At 36.4% G+C, this 24162-nt stretch overlaps 1 protein-coding gene across 6 annotated transcripts in view; it reads right to left on the reverse strand.

Moving 5' to 3' along the window:
* Window positions 1-24162, reverse strand: part of NAALADL2 (N-acetylated alpha-linked acidic dipeptidase like 2) — a 1156801-nt gene that overhangs the window by 49707 nt on the left and 1082932 nt on the right. For all 6 annotated transcript variants that reach the window (XM_066347123.1, XM_066347120.1, XM_066347117.1 and 3 more), the window contains one exon: window positions 10037-10235. In XM_066347123.1, the coding sequence (XP_066203220.1) occupies window positions 10037-10235 (199 nt within the window). The remainder of the gene's footprint in view (window positions 1-10036; window positions 10236-24162) is intronic.

Consider the following 24162-nt stretch of genomic DNA (forward strand, 5'->3'; position numbering starts at 1 on the left):
TTAGAAGACTGTGGGGAGGGTTTATAAAGTCTTAAAAAATATATAAATAATAAAATAAATATAAGGTCACTACTTCGTAGATTTTCACTTATCATGGGGTGTTCTGGAACCTTAACCCCTGGGATAGATGAGGGACCCTGGAGTTCTGTCCAATACCATTGCTTGCTTAAGTGTAAACTAGCTCTAATATCCCTCAAGAGCAATGTTTTGGGAGCTTACATGTTTGAAGAGGACTTTTAATGGATGGCTTGTTTTGTTTACTCTTGGCTCAAGGCAGAGGCATCTTGACATTTACATTGCTATTTTCCTGCTTTCAAGAATGCTAACAAAAGATTGTTTTGGCTTGGCCTGGCTGGAAATTATCCTCTAAACTTCCTCAAGGCCATCCCAGATGTTAGAAAGGACTTCCTATATTTTACAGCTGCTCCCACAGTTTTTATAAGGACACAAAGCCAAGGATCTACACACACGTAAAGGCACATAAACATGCTTTCTCTCAGCTTTCAAATGAATTGTGCCCCTAAAAGTGCTGATTAAAATATTGTTCAGAACTCATAAGTGTCCTTCCAAAAAAATTACATTATAAACATATTTGCTTAGATAGCCCCTAACAGATTACTTAACCACCATGTAGCTGAAATATCATATTGCTATATAAATGCAGTGATAGGATCTCTGATTCTTCTCTCCAAAGCAACATTAAATTACTTATCTTTTGGTAAAATTAACCCATCCCACCTAATCACAGTTAATAAAGCAGCAATAATGTAAGAGAACTTTGTTAGCTTTTACTGTTTGACTGCTGTCTCTCTAAATGTGTAGAGAGATTGAACGTGGATTTTATTCAGGTGATCTTTCCCAATGTATAAGTGTAAGGTCATGTTGATACATTTGCACTCATATAACGGGGTGGCCTAGTAAGAGAAAACCTTAGCCAATCATAGTTTCGCTGAGAGTAGTTTTGAAATCCTATTGTTTTCTATTCGTATACTAAAAGTTTAAAATCAGAGGTCTTTCTACATATGTGTCCAGTCACATAAATAAAGGAGATGGTACTAATGAGCATGCAACCATTTTTAAGACTATTTAGGCCTGTATAAGATCAATATCAAGTGAAGGAAAAGGTATCAAGACAGAACAGCAGCCCCAAGAACTCACACCCTTTAGCACTGTAATAATTTGTGACAAGGACAGAAATGTTGCTGAAATTTGCTAAAATACGCTGGGAAGAGTGCCTATTTAAAAAATATTAAATTTCAAGCATGAAATGGAAGGTGCCAAATTGTAAAAAGTGGTTCAAATTTCAAAACTTAAAACATGGGAGAAACTGACCCGGAAAACTATGATGCTTTCAATAGTCTTCCCTGAACACCTAGAGAAAGAGCTTTGAAAGAATGCTTCCCTAATGGGAAAGATTTGTTTTTAGAATGCCCACATTTTTGGGGAACCTAATGCTATTTAAATATGATACATACCCTTTTTAAAACTGCACAATGATTCCATTTCCCTCAACCTTTTTTATTTTCTATGAGATGCTACAACATCTTGATATGCAAGCTTTTAGCAAGTGTTTAAGGAAAGTTCTGTTTACTGAAAATTAAAAATGAAAGATATTCCTTACTGCAGTGACCCTGGAAAGACAGAACTCGCTATGTCACTATACTTTTAACTATTTTTTCTTTGTTAAAAGAGATATGAGGAAAAAGTTTTAGGATCCAAAACACCCTCAGACTATGAAGTAAAAATACTAGAATGATATAAAAATTACTTTTAGTTATAATATTTGTATAAGATTCAATAGTGTCTCATATTTCATCCTAATTTTATCCTAATATTTTAACTAAATGTACCCTAAAATTAATAGTCCTCTGAGATTTGCTATTTTAGAAATAAGAAGCTTTCAGATTGGCTCATTACCTTGCTCCAACTCATGCAAATGGTAAAAGATAAATTTTTCTACTCAAATCCTTCCCTACTTTAATAAGTCCCAAATCCAGTAGGCTTCCTACAACATCATTGTTATATCATGTTTTTAATTCTAAAAGTTATTCTACTATGAACAAGTAAATTGATGGTTATAAAGGTAATACTAAAAGTATATGGTGGCGCTGGTCGGTTTGCTCAGTAGATAGAGCATCAGCCAAATGCGCAGATGACCCAGATTCAATCCCCCCTCAGGGCACACATGAGGAGCGACCATCTTCTTCTGTTCCCCTCCCTCTCCCCCTTTTCTCCCTCTTTCCCTCTCACAGACATTGGCTCAACTGGACTGAGCATTGGCCTCAAAAGCCGAGATTAGTTCAGTTGATTTGAGCATCAGCCCCAGATGGAGGGTACCAGGTAGATTCTGGTGGGGGCGCATGCAGGAGTCATCTCTCTATCTCCCTTCCTCTCACTCACTAACTAACTAACTAACTAACTAACTAAATAAATAAATAAATAAGTGTGTGTTGTATGGCAAAAAAGGAAAGGTAATTTAATAGAAACAGGATAAACTTTTCAACAAATGGTGCTAGAATTTAGTTAATATTCAAATGCAGAGATACTGAGTCTACACAAAACATTACACCTTTCACAAAAATTAACTCAAAATAGATCATCAACCTAAATGTAAAATACAAAATTATAATACCTAGAAGATACCATATGAGAAAATCCAAGTGTTTCTGTTTCGATGATGAATTTTTAGATCAAAAATAAAAAGCAGCCCTGGCCAGTTGGCTCAGTGGTAGAGCGTCGGCCTGGCGTGTAGAAGTCCCGGGTTCAATTCCCGGCCAAGACACACAGGAGACGTGCCTATTTGCTTCTCCACCCCTCCCCCTCTCCTTCCTCTCTGTCTCTCTCTTCCCCTCCCGCAGCCGAAGCTCCATTGGAGCAAAGATGTCCCAGGCGCTGGGGATGGCTCCTTGGCCTCTGCCCCAGGCGCTAGAGTGGCTCTGGTCCCGGCAAAGGGCAAAGCGGCCCCCCGGAGGGGCAGAGCATCGCCCCCTGGTGGGCAGAGCGTCGCCCCCTGGTGGGCGTGCCGGGTGGATCCCGGTCAGGCGCATGCGGGAGTCTGTCTGACTGTCTCTCCCGGTTTCTAGCTTCAGAAAAAAAAAAAAAAAGTTAATATGGAGGAAACTTAAATTCATTTTGCCAGATGAAGAAGCCAACCTGAAAAGGTTATACCTGCAGGATTCAAACTATATGATATTTTGGAAAAGGCAAAACTGTGGAGACGGTAAGACACCAGTGATTGTTAGAAGTTTGGGGAGTGGGGAGAGAGAGATGAATAGGTGAACAGAGATATTTAGGGCAGTGAAACTATTCTGTACTGTTCTGCAATGGTAGATAGATGTCATTATACATCTGTCAAAACCCACTGAAGAAAAAAAAAAACCCATTGAAGGTACAGCACCAAGAGTAAAATCTAATATTAACTATGAATTTTCATTAATAATGTTTCAATGTTTGCTCATCTATTTCAACAAATGTAGCACACATTTAAAATATTAATAATGGGGCGAACCATGTAGTCTTGGAAGAAGAAAACTGTGTGTGAAAGGTTATAGGGGAGCTGTTTACTTTCTGCTCAATTTTCCTTTAAACCTAAAACTGCTCTAAACATATTTTTTAGGAGAATAAATGCAGTGGAGAATGCATAGGTTCACTGGGTCAGACTGCTTAATCTGCTTTTGCTGAATAATACCTATAGAGATTTAAATAGAATCCAATAACAAAACACAGATATAAAATCTTGTCTACACATATCCTCAGTCCCCATGAGCAATAAGTAGAGCAGTACATATTGGAATTATAGTCAAGGAAAGAGAGAATGAATGCTCAGAATTCTTAAGAAAATGCATAAATCCCTCCTTATTCAGGGGCAATGAGTCATATTTTACATTGCTGGATTTTGATAGTAGTAATATCTTTGCAATATTCGGTAGTCTTCAACGCACTTTCACTTTCACTCCCACGGCCCCCACTGCCTACCGAGCTCAGTACCTCTGGGACTTTGCAGTTCTTAACAATCTATCATTAGGGAGGGTCCTTCCTGCTCCCCTTACACAGGATTAGAAGAATTCCCTGAGTCTTAACACAGCAATTATTCATTGAATCAGATGCTTAGAACAGGAGGTACTTTAGAAGTCAGCTTTAAAAACATATTATCCTGTAACTGCAGAAAGACCTAGTGCCAGTGACTGCCTGAAGTGTCTAGAGAAATGAACAGAAAGGAGGTTCTTCCCACCATCAACGCTACTTTATCTGTCGAGCCCCAGGGGAGTCCTAACAGCAACCTGAAATAAAACTTCCATACCCACTCAATCATGAAATTCATCAATTCCTCTCTCAAATCAGCCCTTTGTTCTTCACTGACACCAATATTCCAAATTATGTTCTCATTCACTCATACTATTTTTTTTTTAAGGGAGAGGAAGGGAGATAGAAAGACAGACTCCTGCATGCGCCCTGACTGAGATCCACTTGGTAACCCCCATCTGGGGCCAATGCTGAAATCAACTGGGCTATCCTCAGTGCCTGAGGCCTACACCCTGACCAAGGGGAAGAGAGAGAGAAAGGGGGGGGGAGGGGAGGAAAAGCAGATGGTTGCTTCTTTTGTGTGTCTTGACTTGGAATCAAACCCGAGGAATCCCTCCCCTACACTGTGCTGATGCTCTATCCACAGAGCCAGCTGGCCAGGCCCCCAAACCCCATAGCTTTCTTACACTAGTCTTCCTAAAGGTTTCTGTTCTCTCTCAACTGCGGTGCACACTATCTGGAGCTTCAGGTAACCCTTCCTCACAGCACAGATTTCTCTTGGCTCTTTTGTGTAAAAAATAAAGCCCACACTTCACAACAGAGTATTGAAGGGACTCTGTAATTTGATTCCTTCCTGCTTTCCATAATCATGAACCTGAAAGCGGTTCATACTATTTTCACTACTCATTTTCCCTTCCCCAGCACAGCACAGGCAACTTCTCTGTTGTCTCTTTTTTCACACTGGCCTCTCCTGGAAATGTTTTCTGTCCTAGTCAGTTTCGGCAGCTGTAGGAAATGCTATACACTAAGTGACTTATAAACAACACAAGTTTGTTTCTTACCATTCTGGAAGCTGCAATGTCCAAGAGCAAGTCACTAGCAGATTCCATGTCTGGTGAGGACTGCTTCCTGGTCCACAGATTGCTATGTCCTCACATGGCAGGAAGGGGAGAGAACTCTCTAAAATCTCTTTAGAAGGTTACCAGGTACTAACCCCACTCATAAGGGATTATAGCTCTACACTCATGACCTAATTATCTCCTAATGGCCCCACCTCAAAATATCATCATACTAGAGATTAGGTCTCAACCTATGAATTATGGGAGGACACAAGCATTCAGTCTATAGCACTCCCTAATTTATAGCACACCTTACCATTCCCCCAAGTCCAGATAAATTTCTCCCTTTCCCTGTAAAATCTTTCTTGACTGACCCAAGATAATAATTTCTTTTTTCACTGAATTCCACAGCACTTCTTGCTGGTAGCATTTATTGGGCGCTTTGCATAAATATTCTAAAAATTTATTTAAATTATGATTTATATATCTTACCTCTTGAATTAGATTAAAGTCCTTGAAGGTAGGGATCTTATATTGCCAGTTTCTATCAGTATGCTTGCACAGAGCAATGTTCAGTGAAGGTTTATTTATAGGAATGACAGTTTTAGACATAACATAATAGGATTCAAAATCTTTGAATCGTCTGATGCCAAATTATGAATAAAATCTTTTGCATATTCCAAAAACAATATATTTTAGTGTTTAGTGACACTTTTGTTAAGGCAATATCCATTGGGACATAATCAAAATTCCAAAAGCAATACTTAGCTCTATACATTGAACTTCTATCAGGTTTCTTATAAAGCAAGCCACTTTTAACTTCCTCCTTGTATATTTGATGAGAATTGTCATAACACCAGCGGCTTGAACAGTAAGAGTCTTACATGAAATACATCTCTAAAGGTTGTTTAACATTAAAAAAAATTAAACTCTTTTCACCAAATGATCTTTAGTACAATGTAATTGACAATTTTATCTTTTCTCTGTGTAGTTGTTGTAATCATTACCTTATATTTTCTTAAACTGTACATCACCCTGTCACACCCATCATTTTACTTTGAACATTTCCTCTCCCATAAAAGAGGAGTTTATAAGGATTAAAATATAGTCTTATAATTTATATATATTTTTTCATTTAAAATATTTAAAAATGTAAATTTTTTACCAAGGAAAAATGTGGGATAATTTGTTATGTATTTCATAAATGAAATAAAATTCATGGCAATCTTGGGATAAAGCTCAGTCAGATAAATCAAAATGAAGCTATTTAATCTATTTATACTGTTGGCATATATCTAAATTAATAGATCAAAAGAGAAGAATAGCATATATTCTTTCAATAACTATAGTAAAAGTTTAAAATAACATCAAAATATTGAACCATAAGCTTTCAGTACTGAAGTTTGCTATATAAGTTAGAATGTTATCATTATCAACCTTTTCAAGCTTACTCATTGGAATACAAGATATCCTGTAATCATATTACTAACAGAAAAAAAAAAATCACTTGCTTAATCATTGTTAACTCAAAGCAAAACAAATATTTACTCTTTTATTCAAAATAAATAATAAAGTAAATTGAGTCTATAAGTATTATTGAAAGGGTAATAAAATGCTTACCAGACACTATAAGTGGTCTTCTATAGACTATAAGTGGTCATCTATATTTACTGCAAATACCAAGAAAGGCAAATGGGGAAAGAGTTTACTATCTAATAATATGTAAAACTAGATATTAATGTATGATTTTTATTAATTTTGAATTTTCATAAATTAAAAGAAGTAGAATTATCTTTTGTAATATATTTTAAAAATATAATTTACTTACTCTAATAAAAACTTTAAAATGCTGGATTTAGGCCATGGCTGGTTAGCTCAGTGGTAAAGTGTCAGGCCGGCGTGTGAATTTCTCAGGTCCAATTCCCAGTTAAGGGACAAAAGAAAAGCATCCAACTGGTTTTCACCCCTCCCCATCTCATTTCTCTCTCTCTCTCTCTCTTTCTCTTTCTCTCTCTCTTTCTTTCCTGCATCCATGGTTCAACTGGTTTGAGAGGGGTGGCCTTGGTGCTGAGGACAGCTTTGAGCCCTTTGCCTCAGGCACTAAAAATAGCTGGGTTGCCACATAACAGAGCAAGTCCCCAGATGGGCAGAGTATCACCTTGTAGGGGGCTTGCTGGGTGGATCCAGATTGGGGCTCATGCAGGAGTCTTTTTCTCTGCCTCCTTTCCTCTTAATTAAAAAAAAATGCTGTATTTAATATTGTGGTTTAATTTTTCTCTTAAGTATTTATTATATTTAGCATATATTATATTTTACTTAATTACCTCTTTCCCCATTATTGCCCCTACATTATAATATCATCAGGGCAGGTGTTTTTAATTTGAGGTGACTTCAATGGCTCTGAGGCTTACAAGAGTACATGCAGCAGAAAAAAGTGCCTTAAAAATACTTATTGTAATAAATGAACATTTCCCCCCAAAATGACACAGAGTCATAGTATTAGAAGAAATTATATAAACAAGGATTTTAAATATAAATTTTTATTTAAAATCATATAGAAAAATCGCCAAATACCTGAATTAGTAAAAGTTTGTTAGAAAAGAGTCTCATTCTACCATCTCATTTTATAGGTATAAAACTGAAGGTGTGAAGGAATCAAGTGATTTGTCAGATAATGGAATTTTTGTATTAAAATACACTTTAAGCCTCATGTTGTCCAAATATTCAGGTGGTTAGGCTACCTAGCTTATGTTTTAATACTTGCAGTGACAATGAACTCACTACCCTATAAATGCACCATATTTAGTGTTTTAAGAACACTATTTGTCAGAAACTTCTTTTTCATGTATAATTAAGACCTGTATTACTTTGCTTCAATTCTTTAGTCTTTGGTAATGCAGAGTATGCCTAGTCCAGGGTATTATTTTAGAGATAAATGATAGATAGATAGATGATAGATGATTGATGATAGATAGACGATAGATAGATAGATGTGGTATAAATGCTTAATTTGAAGCCCTTTATGTATGAGAGTTTGGGGCTAAATATTCTTCTTGCCTCTTCCTATAATATCTCTTTGTATCCTGCCTTGTCTCATAATAAACTCTGGACTAGACATATAATATATATTATATATATATATTTATATATATCCCCCACATATATAAGGTCTACCGGAAAGTTCTGTCCATTTTTGGAATAAAACAAAATACAAATTTTTCTTACTGTCAATAAACTTTATTAAATAATATAATTGCCATTATTATTAATGATTTCTTGCCAGCATGAGGGCAATTTGTATATCCCAGTTTTGAAAAATATTTTATCTTTTGATGCAAAAAATTGAACCAGTGCTTGTTTGATATCTTCTTCATTTTTGAATATTTTGCCCTTCAAAAAATTTTGTAAGGACAAAAACAAGTGATAGTTGGAGGGTGCTAAGTCCGGGGAATATGGTGGATGCAATAGACATGCTTCTGTAGCATTTCTTCCTTGTTGAAATTTGTAAAAATTACAGTGGCGTAAATGAACTTTATCAGTAGCCATGGGTACACTATCACTTCACACATAAGACTAACGTGAATCAACTTTGTTTTAGTTAATTTGCTACATCAGTATGTATACATTTAGTGATAAAAATAGAGAGGCACACATGCGCCAAATAAACATGTGCTTATGTGTCGAAACTTGTTGTGATAGAAACGGACAGAATTTTCCGGTAGACCTTATATATATATATACCTACTCACCTTACACATTTGCATACATAAAGAATGTACATAGATATGTATATATAATTGTTATACACAAACACATTATATTAGCATCTATTACACAGAAAAGTGTATATATATATATATGTCTTATAGAAGAATCAAACACTTAAAAATTTAAAAATATGTAATGTCCTTTTTTTTTTTTTGTATTTTTCTGAAGCTGGAAATAGGGAGAGACAGTCAAACAGACTCCCGCATGTGCCGACCGGGATCCACCAGGCATGCCCACCATGGGGCGACGCTCTGCCCACCAGGGGGTGATGCTCTGCCCCTCCAGGGCGTCGCTCTGTTGTGACCAAAGCCACTCTAGTGCCTGGGGCAGAGGCCAAGGAGCCATCCCCAGCGCCCGGGCCATCTTTGCTCCAATGGAGCCTCGGCTGTGGGAGGGGAAGAGAGAGACAGAGAGGAAGGAGAGGGGGAGGGGTGGAGAAGCAGATGGGCGCTTCTCCTGTGTGCCCTGGCCGGGAATCGAACCCGGGACTTCTGCACGCCAGGCCGATGCTCTACCACTGAGCCAACCGGCCAGGGCCTGTAATGTCCTTTTGAACTGTATTCTCCCTCTTAAAAACTTCTGCTATATCAGGAACTCAAAAACCAAAACAGATTGTACTAAAGAGCCAAATCAAGTTATCTATCATATGAGATAAATAAATATTTTCAAAAATCACTCTATGTGACCCTCCAATTAAATATCTTTATTCTCCTGGTTATTTCAAAATTCATCTAAATCCCACTCTCCCCTGAATATTAAGCTTATGCAACTCCCTCTTAAAAAGTAGTTTCCAGAATTAAACACAGTACTTTAGACTTGGTCTTACTAGAACAAAATAGTATGGATTTATTTCCTGATTCATTCACAAAAGTATATTTCTCCCAATACAATTTATAATCCCACTTTTTAAAAATTATTCTTATCATATTTAACTCACACTGACCCTGATATCAAAATAAATTCTTAATCATTTTCTATATGATACTGCTAAACCAAGTTTCCTTTAGTTTATATTTATGAGGCTGAACTTTTTGGGAAAGGAGAACGGTCCTCAAATTGGAGATATAATAAATGGTTTACATTTAAAAATTGTTTGTTTTGCTCACAGAAGATATATATTCTGAAAAATTGAGCTTAAAAATTTAATTGAAGGTTAAAAAGTATAAGTTTTGAGACACATATCCTACCTATAAAAACCTGGTGGCACTTGATGAACCAGGAAGTTCTTCTCCATATCTTGGAGAATGTCATTCAGCATTCGAACACGGACGGGAAGCCTCTCCTTTGCATCATTAGCAGGACGCATCTCATCTGACTGAAAGAGTTCAGCACTTTCCCGCAGGCGTGAGGCCAGAGCTAGCAGATGATGAGTGTTGGGTTGATCACCTGGAGAAGAAAAATGAGCTCATCACAGAAGAGACATTCTCAAAGGAGCAAAATAATCATTTTATAATTATGATGTATTTATTTCACTAGAAATATTCTGTCTTAAACATATTATATTCTGTTAAGCAAATTAAATCTACCACTACTAATAATAATTATCACTAATAATAATACCAGTACATAGGTACTGATCATTGAAAGATGGCTACATTCCAGGTACAAGGTTGAGCGTATTATATAATTCAATACTCACCAGGCTTTTTATTGTCATGTCTATTTCATAGAAGCTGTGAATTAATTAAAGTAAGCAACTTGTCATAGGTCATCAAGCAAGTAAATGACATGCCACAATCAGAAGATGAACCTTTTTGACTCAAATATTTATGCTGATAATGTAGTGTTCTGTATTTCAAGGGAGGGGAGCATTTTAAAAGGAGTTATTCTTTTTTCTTAGAACATGAGATTAGCCACTGTTTTATTATGAATCTATTAGACTCTTTATTCTTTACTAAAATTTTTCTGTAATTTGAAGTTGAGATACGTTTGATTTTAAAATACACACAAAACTATCTGATGTAGTGTTTGTATTGTTTCGTTTTGCTTTTGAGATGATTTTTGTTTGTCATTGTTCATTTGTTTGTGAAACCCAGTAAAAGTCATTGTGATATGAATGGTGGTAGCAAAGGGATCACAGCATTTTTTATTTTTAAAAAAGTAAGCATTAGTATACTGATTGCAGCCAGCAGAAATTAGAACCAGATCACCTGAGTTCAAATCTGTGCTCTACCATTTAGTAGCTGTGTGATGTTGGGTAAGTTGTTAAACCTGTGTCCTTATCTGTGAAATGGATAGAATAATAGCACCTATTTCATAGATCTGTTAAGAGAATTAAATGATTAATACTTGTAATTTCCTACAGATAGGCAGTTCCCAGCTGATGTGAGTTAATACTTTGTTTAGAAAGCAATGTTTTTCTTATAGCTTATTTCTTCCAGACCTGCTTACCCAGAGTTTGGATGAGAAAACAGCTAGTGGTGTCATTTTCAAGAGACTAGGTACCACTGACCCCAACAAGGTAAGCACATTACTACAAAAAAATTACTTCAAGTCAAGGTAATGAAATAAACATGGACCTAGTCAATCAAAACTGGCTGTCCTGAGGGCATGTCATTGAGATGAGCCATCGAAGGAATGAAAAGAGGCCTTACGGTGCCTTCTCTCGGAGAAATCTCTGGCAAAAGGAAAAGATCACAAAAAGATTTGTTCTCCAAGTGAAATCCAAGGGCTACTCCGGCTACCAGCTTCCAATACATACAGTCTTTATTGAAATGTGCATTCCGAGGTTTTGGGGTATATACCCAGTAGAGGGATTGCTGGGTCATAAGGTAGTTCTATTTTCAATTTTTTGAGGAACCACCATACTTTCCTCAAACATTGATACGTAAAGACACATGTAGCCCCATGTTCATTGCAGCACTGTTCACAGTGGCCAAGACATGGAAACAACCAAAAAGCCCTTCAATAGATGACTGGATAAAGAAGATGTGGCACATATACACTATGGAATACTACTCAGCCATAAGAAATGATGACATCAGATCATTTACAGCAAAATGGTGGGATCTTGATAACATTATACGGAGTGAAATAAATAAATCAGAAAAAAACAAGAATTACATGATTCCATACATTGGTGGAACATAGAAACGAGACTAAGAGACATGGACAAAAGTGTGGTGGTTACCAGGGGTGGGGGGAGGGAGGATGCAGGAGGGAAGGAGGGAGAGAATTAGGGGGAGGGGGAGGGGCACAGAGAAAACTAGATAGAGGGTGACGGAGGACAATCTGACTCTGGGCGAGGGGCATGCAACATAATTTAATGACAAGATAACCTAGACATGTTTTCTTTGAATATATGTACCCTGATTTATTAATGTCATCCCATTAACATTAATAAAAATTTATTAAAAAAACAAAGAAAGAAATGTGCATTCCTAGATCTGCTGAGTCTCTATAGAGGTAGAAACTAGAACTCTTCACTTTAACATGATACTCAGAATATTCTACACATTTTCAAATTTAAGAAGCACTCTGAAAAGGTCATATGCTAAGAGAAAAAAGCTAGGTTAGAATTAAGCTGATATATAAAATATGTCTGTCATAGAATTACCAACCTCTAATAAAATGATCTTTTTATCTCTCACTTTTACTAGATGAGGATTATTTTACATTTCAATTTCTTTAGAGATCAGCATAGTGCTGACAATCTACAGTTCTTTACTGAATAAACAATATAAATTTAATGAAGTTTTTTCAAGAAAAATCCAATAACAAGATTAAACTATGTAGAGATAGTGGTTTACATAAGGATACGAAGAAACCTCTTCGTAACTCTTGTCTCACTAAAATTACACTGGGGAACAAAATTTTTTGTTGCATCTACAAAAACACTTGATCTTACCTAATTTGAGCGTGCTGATCTCAAATATGACATTAATTTTTCTCTGTAAGCTAGAGTTTTTTTTGCAATTCAAGCTTCTAGGTTTTCATCTTATTTTAAAATTTTCAACATTTAGTTTAACATAATGAAGTAGAATGTCTTCTTGGGCATCATCTTTGTGAAAATATAATAATTTATATAATGCAGTAAATACACTAATACACTAAAAGATATGATTGCATCAGAATTTGTCTACAATTTCAAAATAGAATATATTAAAACACTTATTTTAATCATAAAATTTGCACAAAACTTATTTAAATTCCATTCAGGCAAAAATTTGCATTTGTAGCTCTTGCGTTTGTGTACTTGTTGAGGACAATCTCGTTTGATGCTCCAGCAGTAGTCTGTTCATCACTAACAGCTCCAAGATTTTCAGGAAACTTATCAAGGTGACTGACTGTTCAGGAAGTGAATCTTCACGCTCATGTTACATCCAATGTCGTGGAAAGCCAACAGCATCCTTTGAACCAGAAGTTCATAGTTTTCTGCTTTTTTGTTGCCAAGGAAGTTCTTTGTAACTGCCACAAAAGACTGCCATGCTGCTTTCTCCTCCTTATTCATCTTCCTGGCAAATTCTTCATCACATATGAGGGTTTGAATTTGAGGTCCATCAAATACACCTGCTTTTATCTTCTTGAAAGACAAGGCAGGAAAAGCAGAAATAATATGTTGAAAGCATTCACTTTCTCTATTCAAAGCCTGAACAAACTGCTCCATTAAGCCAAGTTTGATGTGAAGTGCGGGGGAAAATGATCCTGTCTCGATTAACTACAGGTTCATTCACAACATTTTGCATCCCTACTTCCAGAGCTTCACGTTTCAGCCACTCCTTCTGTGTCCAGTGTTTCTCCCGAGCTCGGCTGTTCCACAAACACAGAAAGCAAGGATACTTTGTGAAACCTCTCTGTTGTCCTAGCAGGAAATTTACCATTTTAAGATCCACACAAATGATCCAGTTATGCTCCTCATACTTCAGAAATTTGAGGACAATTTTTATGTCATTATAATCTTCTCACAGATGAATTAAATAACCAATTGGAACTGCTGCATAAACATTACCGCTGTGTAGGAGAACACATTTCAGACTTCGTTTAGAGCTGTCACAAAATAGCCACCATTCTGTTGGACTGTAAGTGATAACACCTAGCTGGCTGAGAAGACTACTGATATCATGACAGTAAACAAAGTGTTTGTCTTCTGGGAAAAAGTCCACAAAAATTTGTTCACGATTTCTGAAATGGAATACTTTAGCTCAGTGGTCCCCAACCTTTATTGGGCCACGGACCGGTTTAATGTCAGAAAATATTTTCACAGACCGGCCTTTAGGGTGGGATGGATAAATATATCACGTGACTGAGACAAGCATCAAGAGTGAGTCTTAGACAGATTTAACAGAGGGAATCTGGTCATTTCTTAAAAATAAAACATCATTCAGACTTAAATATAAATAAAACAGAAATAATGTAAGTTATTTATTCTTTCTCTGCGGACCGGTACCAAGTGGCCCACAGACCGGTATCGGTACGTGGCCTGGGGGTTGCGGACCACTGCTTTAGCTGACTGGTGAAGTACATTCTTTTCTTGAAGCCTTGAGGCTAATAACTCAGCTGCTTTCTTTGATAGGCCCAAATCCCTTACTAAGTCACTCAATTCAGGTTGGCTAAACTGCTGAGGGGTTAATGACTGCTTGGCATCAGAAGAAGACCCTTCAGATTCTACAACTATTTCCTTATGCATCTTATCAAAATACACTTGATCATGCTGTTCACTTTCTTCATCCTTAGAAGAAATAAAACCATTGAAAACTGGAAGCGGGAGTGTCTCAGAGTGTGGGATAGGTCGTATTGCTGAAGGAATATTAGGATATGTGATCATATGCTGTTTTTTCTTGCCAATGCCCTTTGTATGGATAAGACAGAAATAACAGTCACTGCTGTGGTTCTTAGGTTCAAACCAAACCATGGGAATATCAAAAGGCATTCCTTTGCGTGTTCCTTTTGTCCAGTCATGAAGCATTTCCTTACAATTATGACACACAATATGAGGAGCCCAATTCTTGTCTTGATCACCAAGGGGAACTTGAAAATAGGCAATATATGCATGTGTCACAAATGATGAAATATTGCGCCTTTGAAGTTGAAGTGTGGAACAGCCACATATATATAGCAGCAGGTGTCAGGACTAGCCTTACATTTACACCTACTTAAAGAAGCCATGATTCAATCTTAAAACAAAATAAGAGGGTGTTTTTATCAGATAATAATTTTTTTACATTTAAAAACAATTACAATTATGTAAAAGTGATGTTTGTAAGACATTAATTGCCTTGTGCTTATGTTCAACCCAAGAGTCATTACCCTTTAATTCCAATTTAAAAACCAATGCTGCCTGACCCGTGGTGGCGCAGTGGATAAAGCATCGACCTGGAAATGCTGAGGTCGCTGGTTCGAAACCCTGGGCTTGCCTGGTCAAGGCACATATGGGAGTTGATGCTTCCAGCTCCTCCCCCCTTCTCTCTCTCTGTCTCTCCTCTCTCTGTCTCTGTCTCTCCCTCTCCTCTCTAAAATGAATAAATTAAAAAAAAAAATTAAAAAAAAAAAAAAAACAATGCATGCCATTAACTACAACAAAAAGAAATTAAAATTGCATAAAAACTAGAGCATGCATCAAGAAACGGATTTCAGATTTGGAATCAGTGATGCAGAACTATATAGAAACAGTTCGAAAACCTCATGCAACAGAAAATGAAAAAAAAATTGTTCCCCAGTGTTATCAATGTAAATAAAATCAATTGTTCATTGGTTTTGACATTTGGATGTTTTCATAGTGCCTTATTTCCCCGTGTATAAGACACTCCTTAATTTTGGGGCCCAAAATTTGAAAAAAAAAAAAGTATTACATAAAGTTATTGAACACAAGTTTTATTCATCATAAAATTTATACAACTCCTCATCATTGTCAAAGCTCCCATCCATTAGCTTGTCCTCATCTGTGTCAGATGAGGTATCTCTGTCTTCATATATTGCCTTGTCCTCAGTTCCATCTATGGCATTTTGAAATACCACACTTCTTAAATGACTTGACAACAATCTCAGTCTTGATATTATCCCAGGATCTTTTCACCCAGGTACAAACTTCTCCTATTTTTGGTTTCTTTACTTTTCTTGTTGGTATCAAATTGTCCCCAGAAGACTTCATCTGTTGATTTCATTTGTCTTTCATGGCAGCTTTGAAGGGTTTGTTAATGATGACATCAAGTGGTTGCAGCAAAGATGACAAGCCTCTATGACGGCAAGTTTTGTTTTCTGCTCTGCAACAATCTTATTTGTGTTTTTTGTTATGTATGCCCTGAACTGATCAAGCACCAATAGGGCAATTTTGTGTAAGTGCCCACCTGGTCCATTTCTCCAAACTTTCTCAAACCAGATCTTCATTCCATTCTGAGCCATCCAGCCAACCCTTGTCATGAACGTGGAAAATCACTCCTCAAGGAACGTTTTCTTTTGGCATTGTTTTGCATTTGAAAATCAGCAGAGGAGGCAGCTTGTTTCTGTCAGCACAACAAGCTAGAACAACTGTATAATGGCTCTTTTCACGTCCACTTGTTTTCACAATTAGTTTTACCCCCTTCTTATCCACAGTTCTGTTACCTGGGACATCAAGTTGAAGGGGGATTTTATCCATATTAGCAATCTGTCCCAACTTAAACTGATGTGTCTTCCAACATTAAATGAAAAAAGGATGAAATTCAAAGACCTTCTGCTCATAGCTTTCAGGTATCTTTTGGGCAAGTCTGATGCATGTATGCATGCTTAGTTCATTCTGTTTCATGAACCTGAAGCACCAATTGTGTCCTCCTTTGAAATCACTAACTTCTTTTACATCAGCAATTCTTCTTGCCTAATGCTGAATCATCTTTGTGGACACAGGAATTCCAATTGCCCTCTGCTCATCAATCCATATCTTCAATCCCTTCTCTAAATCAAGCTATTGCTGACTTGCCTCTTATGGCCTTCTTCTGCCGTGGTGTTTTCAATAAGGTTTCTTCTTCCTGTAGCCAGTCTTGGATTAATTTCTCAGTTGAAGGAGGACCAAACTTATGTTCAGCAGCATGGTTTCCATTCACTTTTGTAAACTGGATCATTTTTAACTTGAATTCAGCACTGTATGAAAATCTTTTCTGAGCCCTTTCTGGGAAGAACATGGTAAAATATAACCTACCATAATATACCAGTAACAAGTGTGAAACAAGGAGCACAAAGACAACAAGTGCAAAAAAGCAGAAAATCCAAGTAAAAAATCTACAACAATGAGCACAAAAAAAGTGAAAAAAGCGGGAAATTCAAGTAAAAAACCCTACAACCACTGTATAAGACAGGAGTCCTCAAACTATGGCCCACAGGCCGCATGCGACCCCTTGAGGCCATTTATCTTGCCTCCGCCGCACTTCCTGAAGGAGCATCTCTTTCATTGGTGGTCAGTGAGAGGAGCACAGAATGCATCCGCATCCTGTGCTCCTGGAGTACTGTATGTGGCGGCACCACAAAGCGCAGTGTCGCTCACGTACAGTACTACTTCTGGTGACACGGGACGCACGCGTCACAGCTCCAGAAGCATGTCATATCACTTGTTACAGCTAGCAGTGACAAATATGGAACCGGACATTGACCATCTCATTAGCCAAAAGCAGGCCCATAGTTCCCATTGAAATACTGGTCAGTTTGTTGATTTAAATTTACTTGTTTTTTATTTTAAATATTGTATTTGTTCCCGTTTTGTTTTTTTACTTTAAAATAAGATATGTGCAGTGTGCATAGGGATTTGTTCATAGGTTTTTTTTATAGTCCGGCCCTCCAATGGTCTGAGGGACAGTGAACTGGCCCCTTGTGTAAAAAGTTTGGGGACCTCTGGTATAAGACATACACAGTTTTAAAACCCCCAAATTTTCAAAAAGGCATGTGTCTTATACATGGAGATATAAGATATGTTTCACATTCATTAGTTACTTTGTTTGATTTTACAACAAAACTTGAGGTTCTGAGAAGAGGTATTTTTACTCATAAATCAAGCGCCCTAAATAACAATAATATTACTACTATTATGTGATAAAAATATGGTTTATTTTAAATTATTATGGCTCACCAATGTTAGTAAATGGAGAACTCACAGGGAACATCTTGGCACAAGGAGAGAACAAGATGGATAAGCCACATTTACTTTATGCTGGAATTGAAAGACTGAACAACAGTAAAAATATGTTTGACATCCTGAGAGTCTTCCATTTAAGAAAAAAATGTCTGTCTATTGTAACATACAGTACAGAATTGAAGACATTACTACTGAATCAAGTGAGACAAATTGTACCATTGTATTTATTTAGCTTTAAATGAATGTATGTTTTATGGTGGTGCAAGCATAGAGAATTGATGGCTTTAGGAACTGGCTGGATCCAGAAAGAACCAGAACAGTGGAAGCTTACTTTCCACAGCATACATCTATGCATTACCTTAAGAGTATGCAGTTACATTGAAAAGTAGCTTTACTTTCAATTGTCATGCATTAGTTGTGCTGTATAACTGATGTTCTGAAGACTCCTAATAATATTTCTGTGCTAATTAGAGCTCATTTTTCCCTTTAAAAAAGACCCAGAAAGTAACGCTACCTTTTCAATGTAGGTTTTTATAACCACAAATGATTGTTTGTTTGTTTTCATGATCCTTAGGATCCCTACTAAAATGTCAGTTCTATGGAGGAAAAGATTTTTGTCTGTTTTGAAGACTACCATTTCCCAGTTACCACCTATGACTATGCCTGTATTTTGTTTAATAACTGATTATGTGAATTGTACTTTGATCATAGATAGCATCATGGCCTCTGTAATATTTTTAATCTTTATCTGCCTTGTCTCTCTTCTTTCTCTGACCTAAAAGAACACCATAAACATACAAATATGTTTTCTCTCTCTTGGTATCTCCAACTTCTAGCTCAATACTTTACATATGGTAGTAATTTAATAAAAATTTTGTTGAGCAAATATTAAATGATAAGATAATATATTTATTTGAGAGATAATATTATGTCAAATAATGACTACATAATTACTCAGGGATATGTTTGAAACATACTGAACAAATCTTATTTCTTTGCTTTCTTGCTTAAGTCAATAATAGTTGTAAAGGAATGAAAGAAATTAAAAAGAGAAGAAGGTGTTCTAGGGTAATGATAAGTTTAATTAAACTAAATTGAATTAAAATATGGCCTAACAATAACTCATAAAAACTAAGAATATATAACAATTTATTCAAAGTTTAGTGAAAAACAGAGAAGAGAGGTCTAATTGATGTTCTTAGCAGCTCAGGTTTAATAAGTAGTAAGTTTATTCAACTGAAGAAAATGAAGTAGGAGCTAGAGATTTCTCTCAGAGAGGGTTAATATAATTTTCTTGAAGTAATATGTACATAAAGTATAAAAACCTAAGAGTTGATATCAAAAATAAAATAACAACAATGACAAAACAACAGAGAAGATACTGGGCTAATTATTTGCCAATAATGTGGTCTTGAATAGATTACTTAATATTAGTACCCTTCAATTTCCTTGCAGAAAATGGGAAAATGTTCATTTCAATCTCTAAGCATAAAGGCCACTATGTTTCTATTTTGCTTGCTAGTTCATTTTGTTTATTAGATTCTACATATGAGTGAAATGATATGGGATTTGACTTTCTCTGATTGGCTTATTTCATTTAGCATAAGGATCTCCAGGTTCATCCATATTGTTGCAAAGGATAAGATTTCCTTCTGTTTCTGTGGCTGAGTAGTATTTCACTGTATAAATATGCCACAGCATGTTATCCACTCATCTACTGATGGATATTTGGGCTGCTTCTAAATGTTGGCTAATGCTGCAGTGATCATAGGGTTGCATATATTCTTTCAAATTGATATTTCAGACTTCTATGGATAAATTACCAGAAGTGTAAGTCCTGGATAATGAGCAGGTACATTTTTAATTTTTTGAGGAATCTCCAAACTGTTTCCCACAGTGGCTGCACCAGTCTGCATTCCCACCAGCAGTGCAGGAGGGTTCCCTTTTCTCCACACACTCACCAACACTTGTTGTTTATTGTTTTATTGGTGATAGTAATTCTGACAGGTGTGAAATAACATCTCATTGTGGTTTTTTTCTGGATTGGGGGTGTTGAGGGATTGAGCAAAAACGAAAAAGAAAAACATGTAATATGGAAAACTAAGGGATAAAGGGTATGTGAGAAGTATCTGTACTTCTCAGCTTTCTGTAACTTAAAATTGCTGTAAAAATATAAAATCTATTAATTGAAAAAAACCTATGGATATGGACAATAGTGTAGTGATTGAGGGAAAAGGGGGAGGGCATGGAGGAGGGGAGGATGGGGGGATACATGGTAATGAACAGAGACTTGATTTGGGGTGATGAACACACAATACATTTTATAGAAGATGTGTTATAGAATTGTTCATCTGAAACCTGTATAATTTTGTTAACCAATGTCATCTCAATAAATTAAAAAAATCACTATGTTAATGGAAGTTATTGTTATCAGAGTATACCAACTAAACACAAAATACTATCAACTCCTTTCTTAAAGGAATGCAAAAAATATTGTAACAGTAGGCCCTGGCCAAATGGTTCAGTATTGAGTGTTTTCTTGACGTGGTGTCCTCATGTGTTTGATCCCTACTAGAGTACATAGGAAGAGCAACCAGAGTGCACAGTTAAAGGTAACGAAGTGGAACAATGAGTGGATACTCCTCTCTCTAGTTTTCTCTCTCTCTCTCTCTCTCTCTCTCTCTCTCTCTCTCTCCCTTCTGCTCTCTCTCTCTCTCTCTCTCTCCATTTCTCTCCCCCTTCTTCTTTCTCTCAAATCAATGAAAAATTAAAAAAAATACTGTAATTGTTTTACTAATAGTTTATTCTCATAAATGTTACTTCTTATTACTTCCTTCAATCTATGGCCATTTCCCAGCAACAATACCAGACTCCTTCCATACACACTTTAATCAGCATTGACTATGAATCTGGAACCATTTTTCTTTCCATGAGATGGCATGTCAAAAGTCTGAAGAATAAGAGAAGGAGTAATACAAGAGATCAAGAAATTAAACATCCACCCTGGCTGTTTGGCTCAGTGGTAGAGCATCAGCCCAGCATGTGGAAGTCCCAGGTCTGATTCCCAACAAGGACACACAGGAGAAGCGCACATCTGATTCTTCACCCTTGCCCCTCTCCTTTCTCTCTGTCTCTTTCTTCCCCTCCTGCAGCCAAGACTCCACTGAAGCAAAAGTTGGCCCAGGTGCTGAGAATGGCTTCATGGCTTCCACCTCAGGTGCTAAAATGGCTCCAGTTGCAATGGAGAATTGCTTACTGGGTGGATCCTAGTCATGTGCATGCAGGAGTCTGTTTCTCTGCCTCTCCACTTCTCACTTCAGAAAAAAATACCCCCCCCCCAAAAATCTAATCTCTGAAAATGGTCCTTCTATATTTTTGCTTCTAGTGAAAAGCCAAGCATTAATAAGTTTTTCATTTGAAATGATTTTGTTTTCTTACTAATTTTAATAGGGTGACATTGATAAATTAGGGTACATATGTTCAGAGAAAACATCTCCAGGTTACTTTGACATTTGATTATGTTGCATACCCATCACCCAAAGTCCAATTGTCTTCCGTCACCTTCTATCTGTTTTTTTTTGTGCCCCTCCCCTCCCCCCTCTCTTTCCTACCTCTGGTAACCACCACCCTCTTGTCCATGTCTCTGAGTCTTGTTTTTAAGTCCCATCTATGTATGGAATCATATAGTTCTTAGTTTTTTCTGATTTACTTATTTCACTCAGTATAATGTTATCAAGGTCCATCCATGTTGTTGTAAATGATCTGATGTTATCTTTTCTTATGGCTGAGTAGTATTCCATAGTATGTATGTACCAAAGCTTTTTAATCCACTCATCCACTGACAGACACTTGGGCTGTTTCCAGATCTTTGCTATTGTAAACAATGCTGCCATAAACATGGGGGTGCATTTCTCCTTTTGAAACAGTGCTATGGTGTTCTATATTTATATTCCTAAAAGTAGGATAGCTGGGTCAAAAGGCAGTTTCATTTTTAATTTTTTGAGGAATCTCCATACTGTTTTCCACAGAGGCTGCACCAGTCTGCATTCCCACCAGCAGTGCAGGAGGGTTCCCTTTTCTCCACATCCTCGCCAGCACTTATTCTGTGTTGTTTTGTTGATGAGCGCCATTCTGACTGGTGTGAGGTGATATCTCATTGTCGTTTTTATTTGTATTTCTCTAATGATTAGTGATGAGCATTTTTTTCATATGCCTACTGGCCATCTTTATGTCCTCTTTGGAGAAGTGACTATTCATTTCTTTTGCCCATTATTAACCCCTTATCAGATGTATTGTCGAATATGTTCTCCCATTGTGTGGTTTGTCTTTTTATTCTCTTCTTATTGTCTCTAGCTGTGCAAAAGCTTTTTAGTTTGATATAGTCCCAGTTGTTTATCCTGTCTTTTATTTCACTTGCCTGTGGAGATAAATTGGCAAATATATTGCTGCAAGAGATGTCAGAGAGCTTACTGCCTATGTTATCTTCTAAGATGTTTATGGCTTCACGGCTTACATTTAAATTCCTTTATCCATTTTGAGTTTATTTTTGTAAATGGTGTAAGTTGGTGGTCTAGTTTCATTTTATTGCAGGAACATATCCAATTTTTCCAACACCATTTGTTAAAGAGGCTGTCTTTACTCCATTGTATGTTTTTAGCTCCTTTGTCAAATATCAGTTGTCCATAATGGTGTGGGTTTGTTTCTGGGTTTTCTATTCTGTTCCATTGATCTATATACCTGTTGTTATGCCAGTACCAGGCTGTTTTGAGTACAATGGCCTTGTAGTATAACTTGATATCAGGAAGTGTGATACCTCCTACTTTATTCTTCCTTTTCAAGATTGCTAAGCCTATTCATGTTCTTTTTTGGTTCCATATAAATTTTTGAAATATGTGTTCTATATCTTTGAAGTATCTCATTGAATTTTAATTGGTATTGCAATGAATTTATAAATTACTTTGGGTAATATAGACATTTTAATGATGTTTATTTTTTCTAACCAGGAGCACAGTATATGCTTCCACTTGTTTGTTTCTTCCATGATTTCTTTTATCAATGTTTTATAATTTTCTGAGTACAAGTCTTTAACCTCCTTGGTTAAATTTACTCCTAGGTACTTTATTTTTTTGTTTGAAATAGTGAAGGGGATTGTTTCCTTAATTTCTATTTCTGACAGTTCATTGTTGGTGTATATAAATGACTCTGATTTCTGAGTATTGATTTTATATCCTGCCACCTTGCTGAATTTATTTATGAGGTTCAGTAGTTTTTTGACTGTGACTTTATGGTTTTCCACAGACAATATCATATCATCTGCAAATAATGACAGTTTTACTTCTTCTTTTTCAATTTTGATGACTTTTATTTCTTTTTCTTGTCTGATTGCTCTGGCTAGGACTTCCAGAACTATGTTGAATAAGAGTGGTGAAAGGGGACACCCCTGCCTTGTTCCTGATCTTAAGGGATTACTTTTAATTTTTGCCCATTGAGTATGATGTTGGCTTGTCATAGATGGCCTTTATCATGTTGAGGTATGTTCTCTGTATTCCCACATTGCTGAGATCATGAATGGGTGCTGAATTTTATCAAATGCTTTTTCTGCATCTATTGAAATTATCATGTGGTTTTTCTCCTTTCTTTTGTTTATGTGATAAATCATATTGATTGATTTGAAAATATTATACCAGCCTATCCTCCCAAGAATAAATCTCACTTGATCATGATGTATGATTTTTTTTTCATATATTACTGGATCTGGTTTGCTAATATTTTGTTGAGGATTTTAGCATCTATATTCATCAAGGATATTGGCCTATAATTTTCTTTCTTTGTGTTGTCTTTGCCTGGTTTTGGAATCAGAATTATGCTGCCTCATAAAAGAAGCTTGGAAGTCTTTCTTCCTCTTGAATTTTTTGAAATAACTTGAGAAGGATAGAAGTTAGTTCTTCTTTGAATATTTGGTAGAATTCACTTGTGAAGCCATTAGGCCCAGGATTTTTTTGTTGTTGTTGAGAGGTTTTTGATAACTGTTTTGAGCTCATTTATTGTAATCAGTCTGTTTAAGTTTTCTGATTCTTCCAGATTAATTTTTGGATGATTACATGTTTCAAGGAATTTGTCCATTTCATCTAGGTTGTCTAGTTTTTTGGCATACAGTTCTTCATAGTATTTTCTTACAATGTTTTGTGTTTCTGTTGTGTCAGTTGTTATTTCTCTACTATCATTTCTAATTTTATTTATTTGAGTCCTCTCTTATTTCTTGGTGAGTCTGGTTAA

Source organism: Saccopteryx leptura, chromosome 8 (assembly GCF_036850995.1).
Source record: "Saccopteryx leptura isolate mSacLep1 chromosome 8, mSacLep1_pri_phased_curated, whole genome shotgun sequence".
NCBI classification, from domain to species: domain Eukaryota; kingdom Metazoa; phylum Chordata; class Mammalia; order Chiroptera; family Emballonuridae; genus Saccopteryx; species Saccopteryx leptura.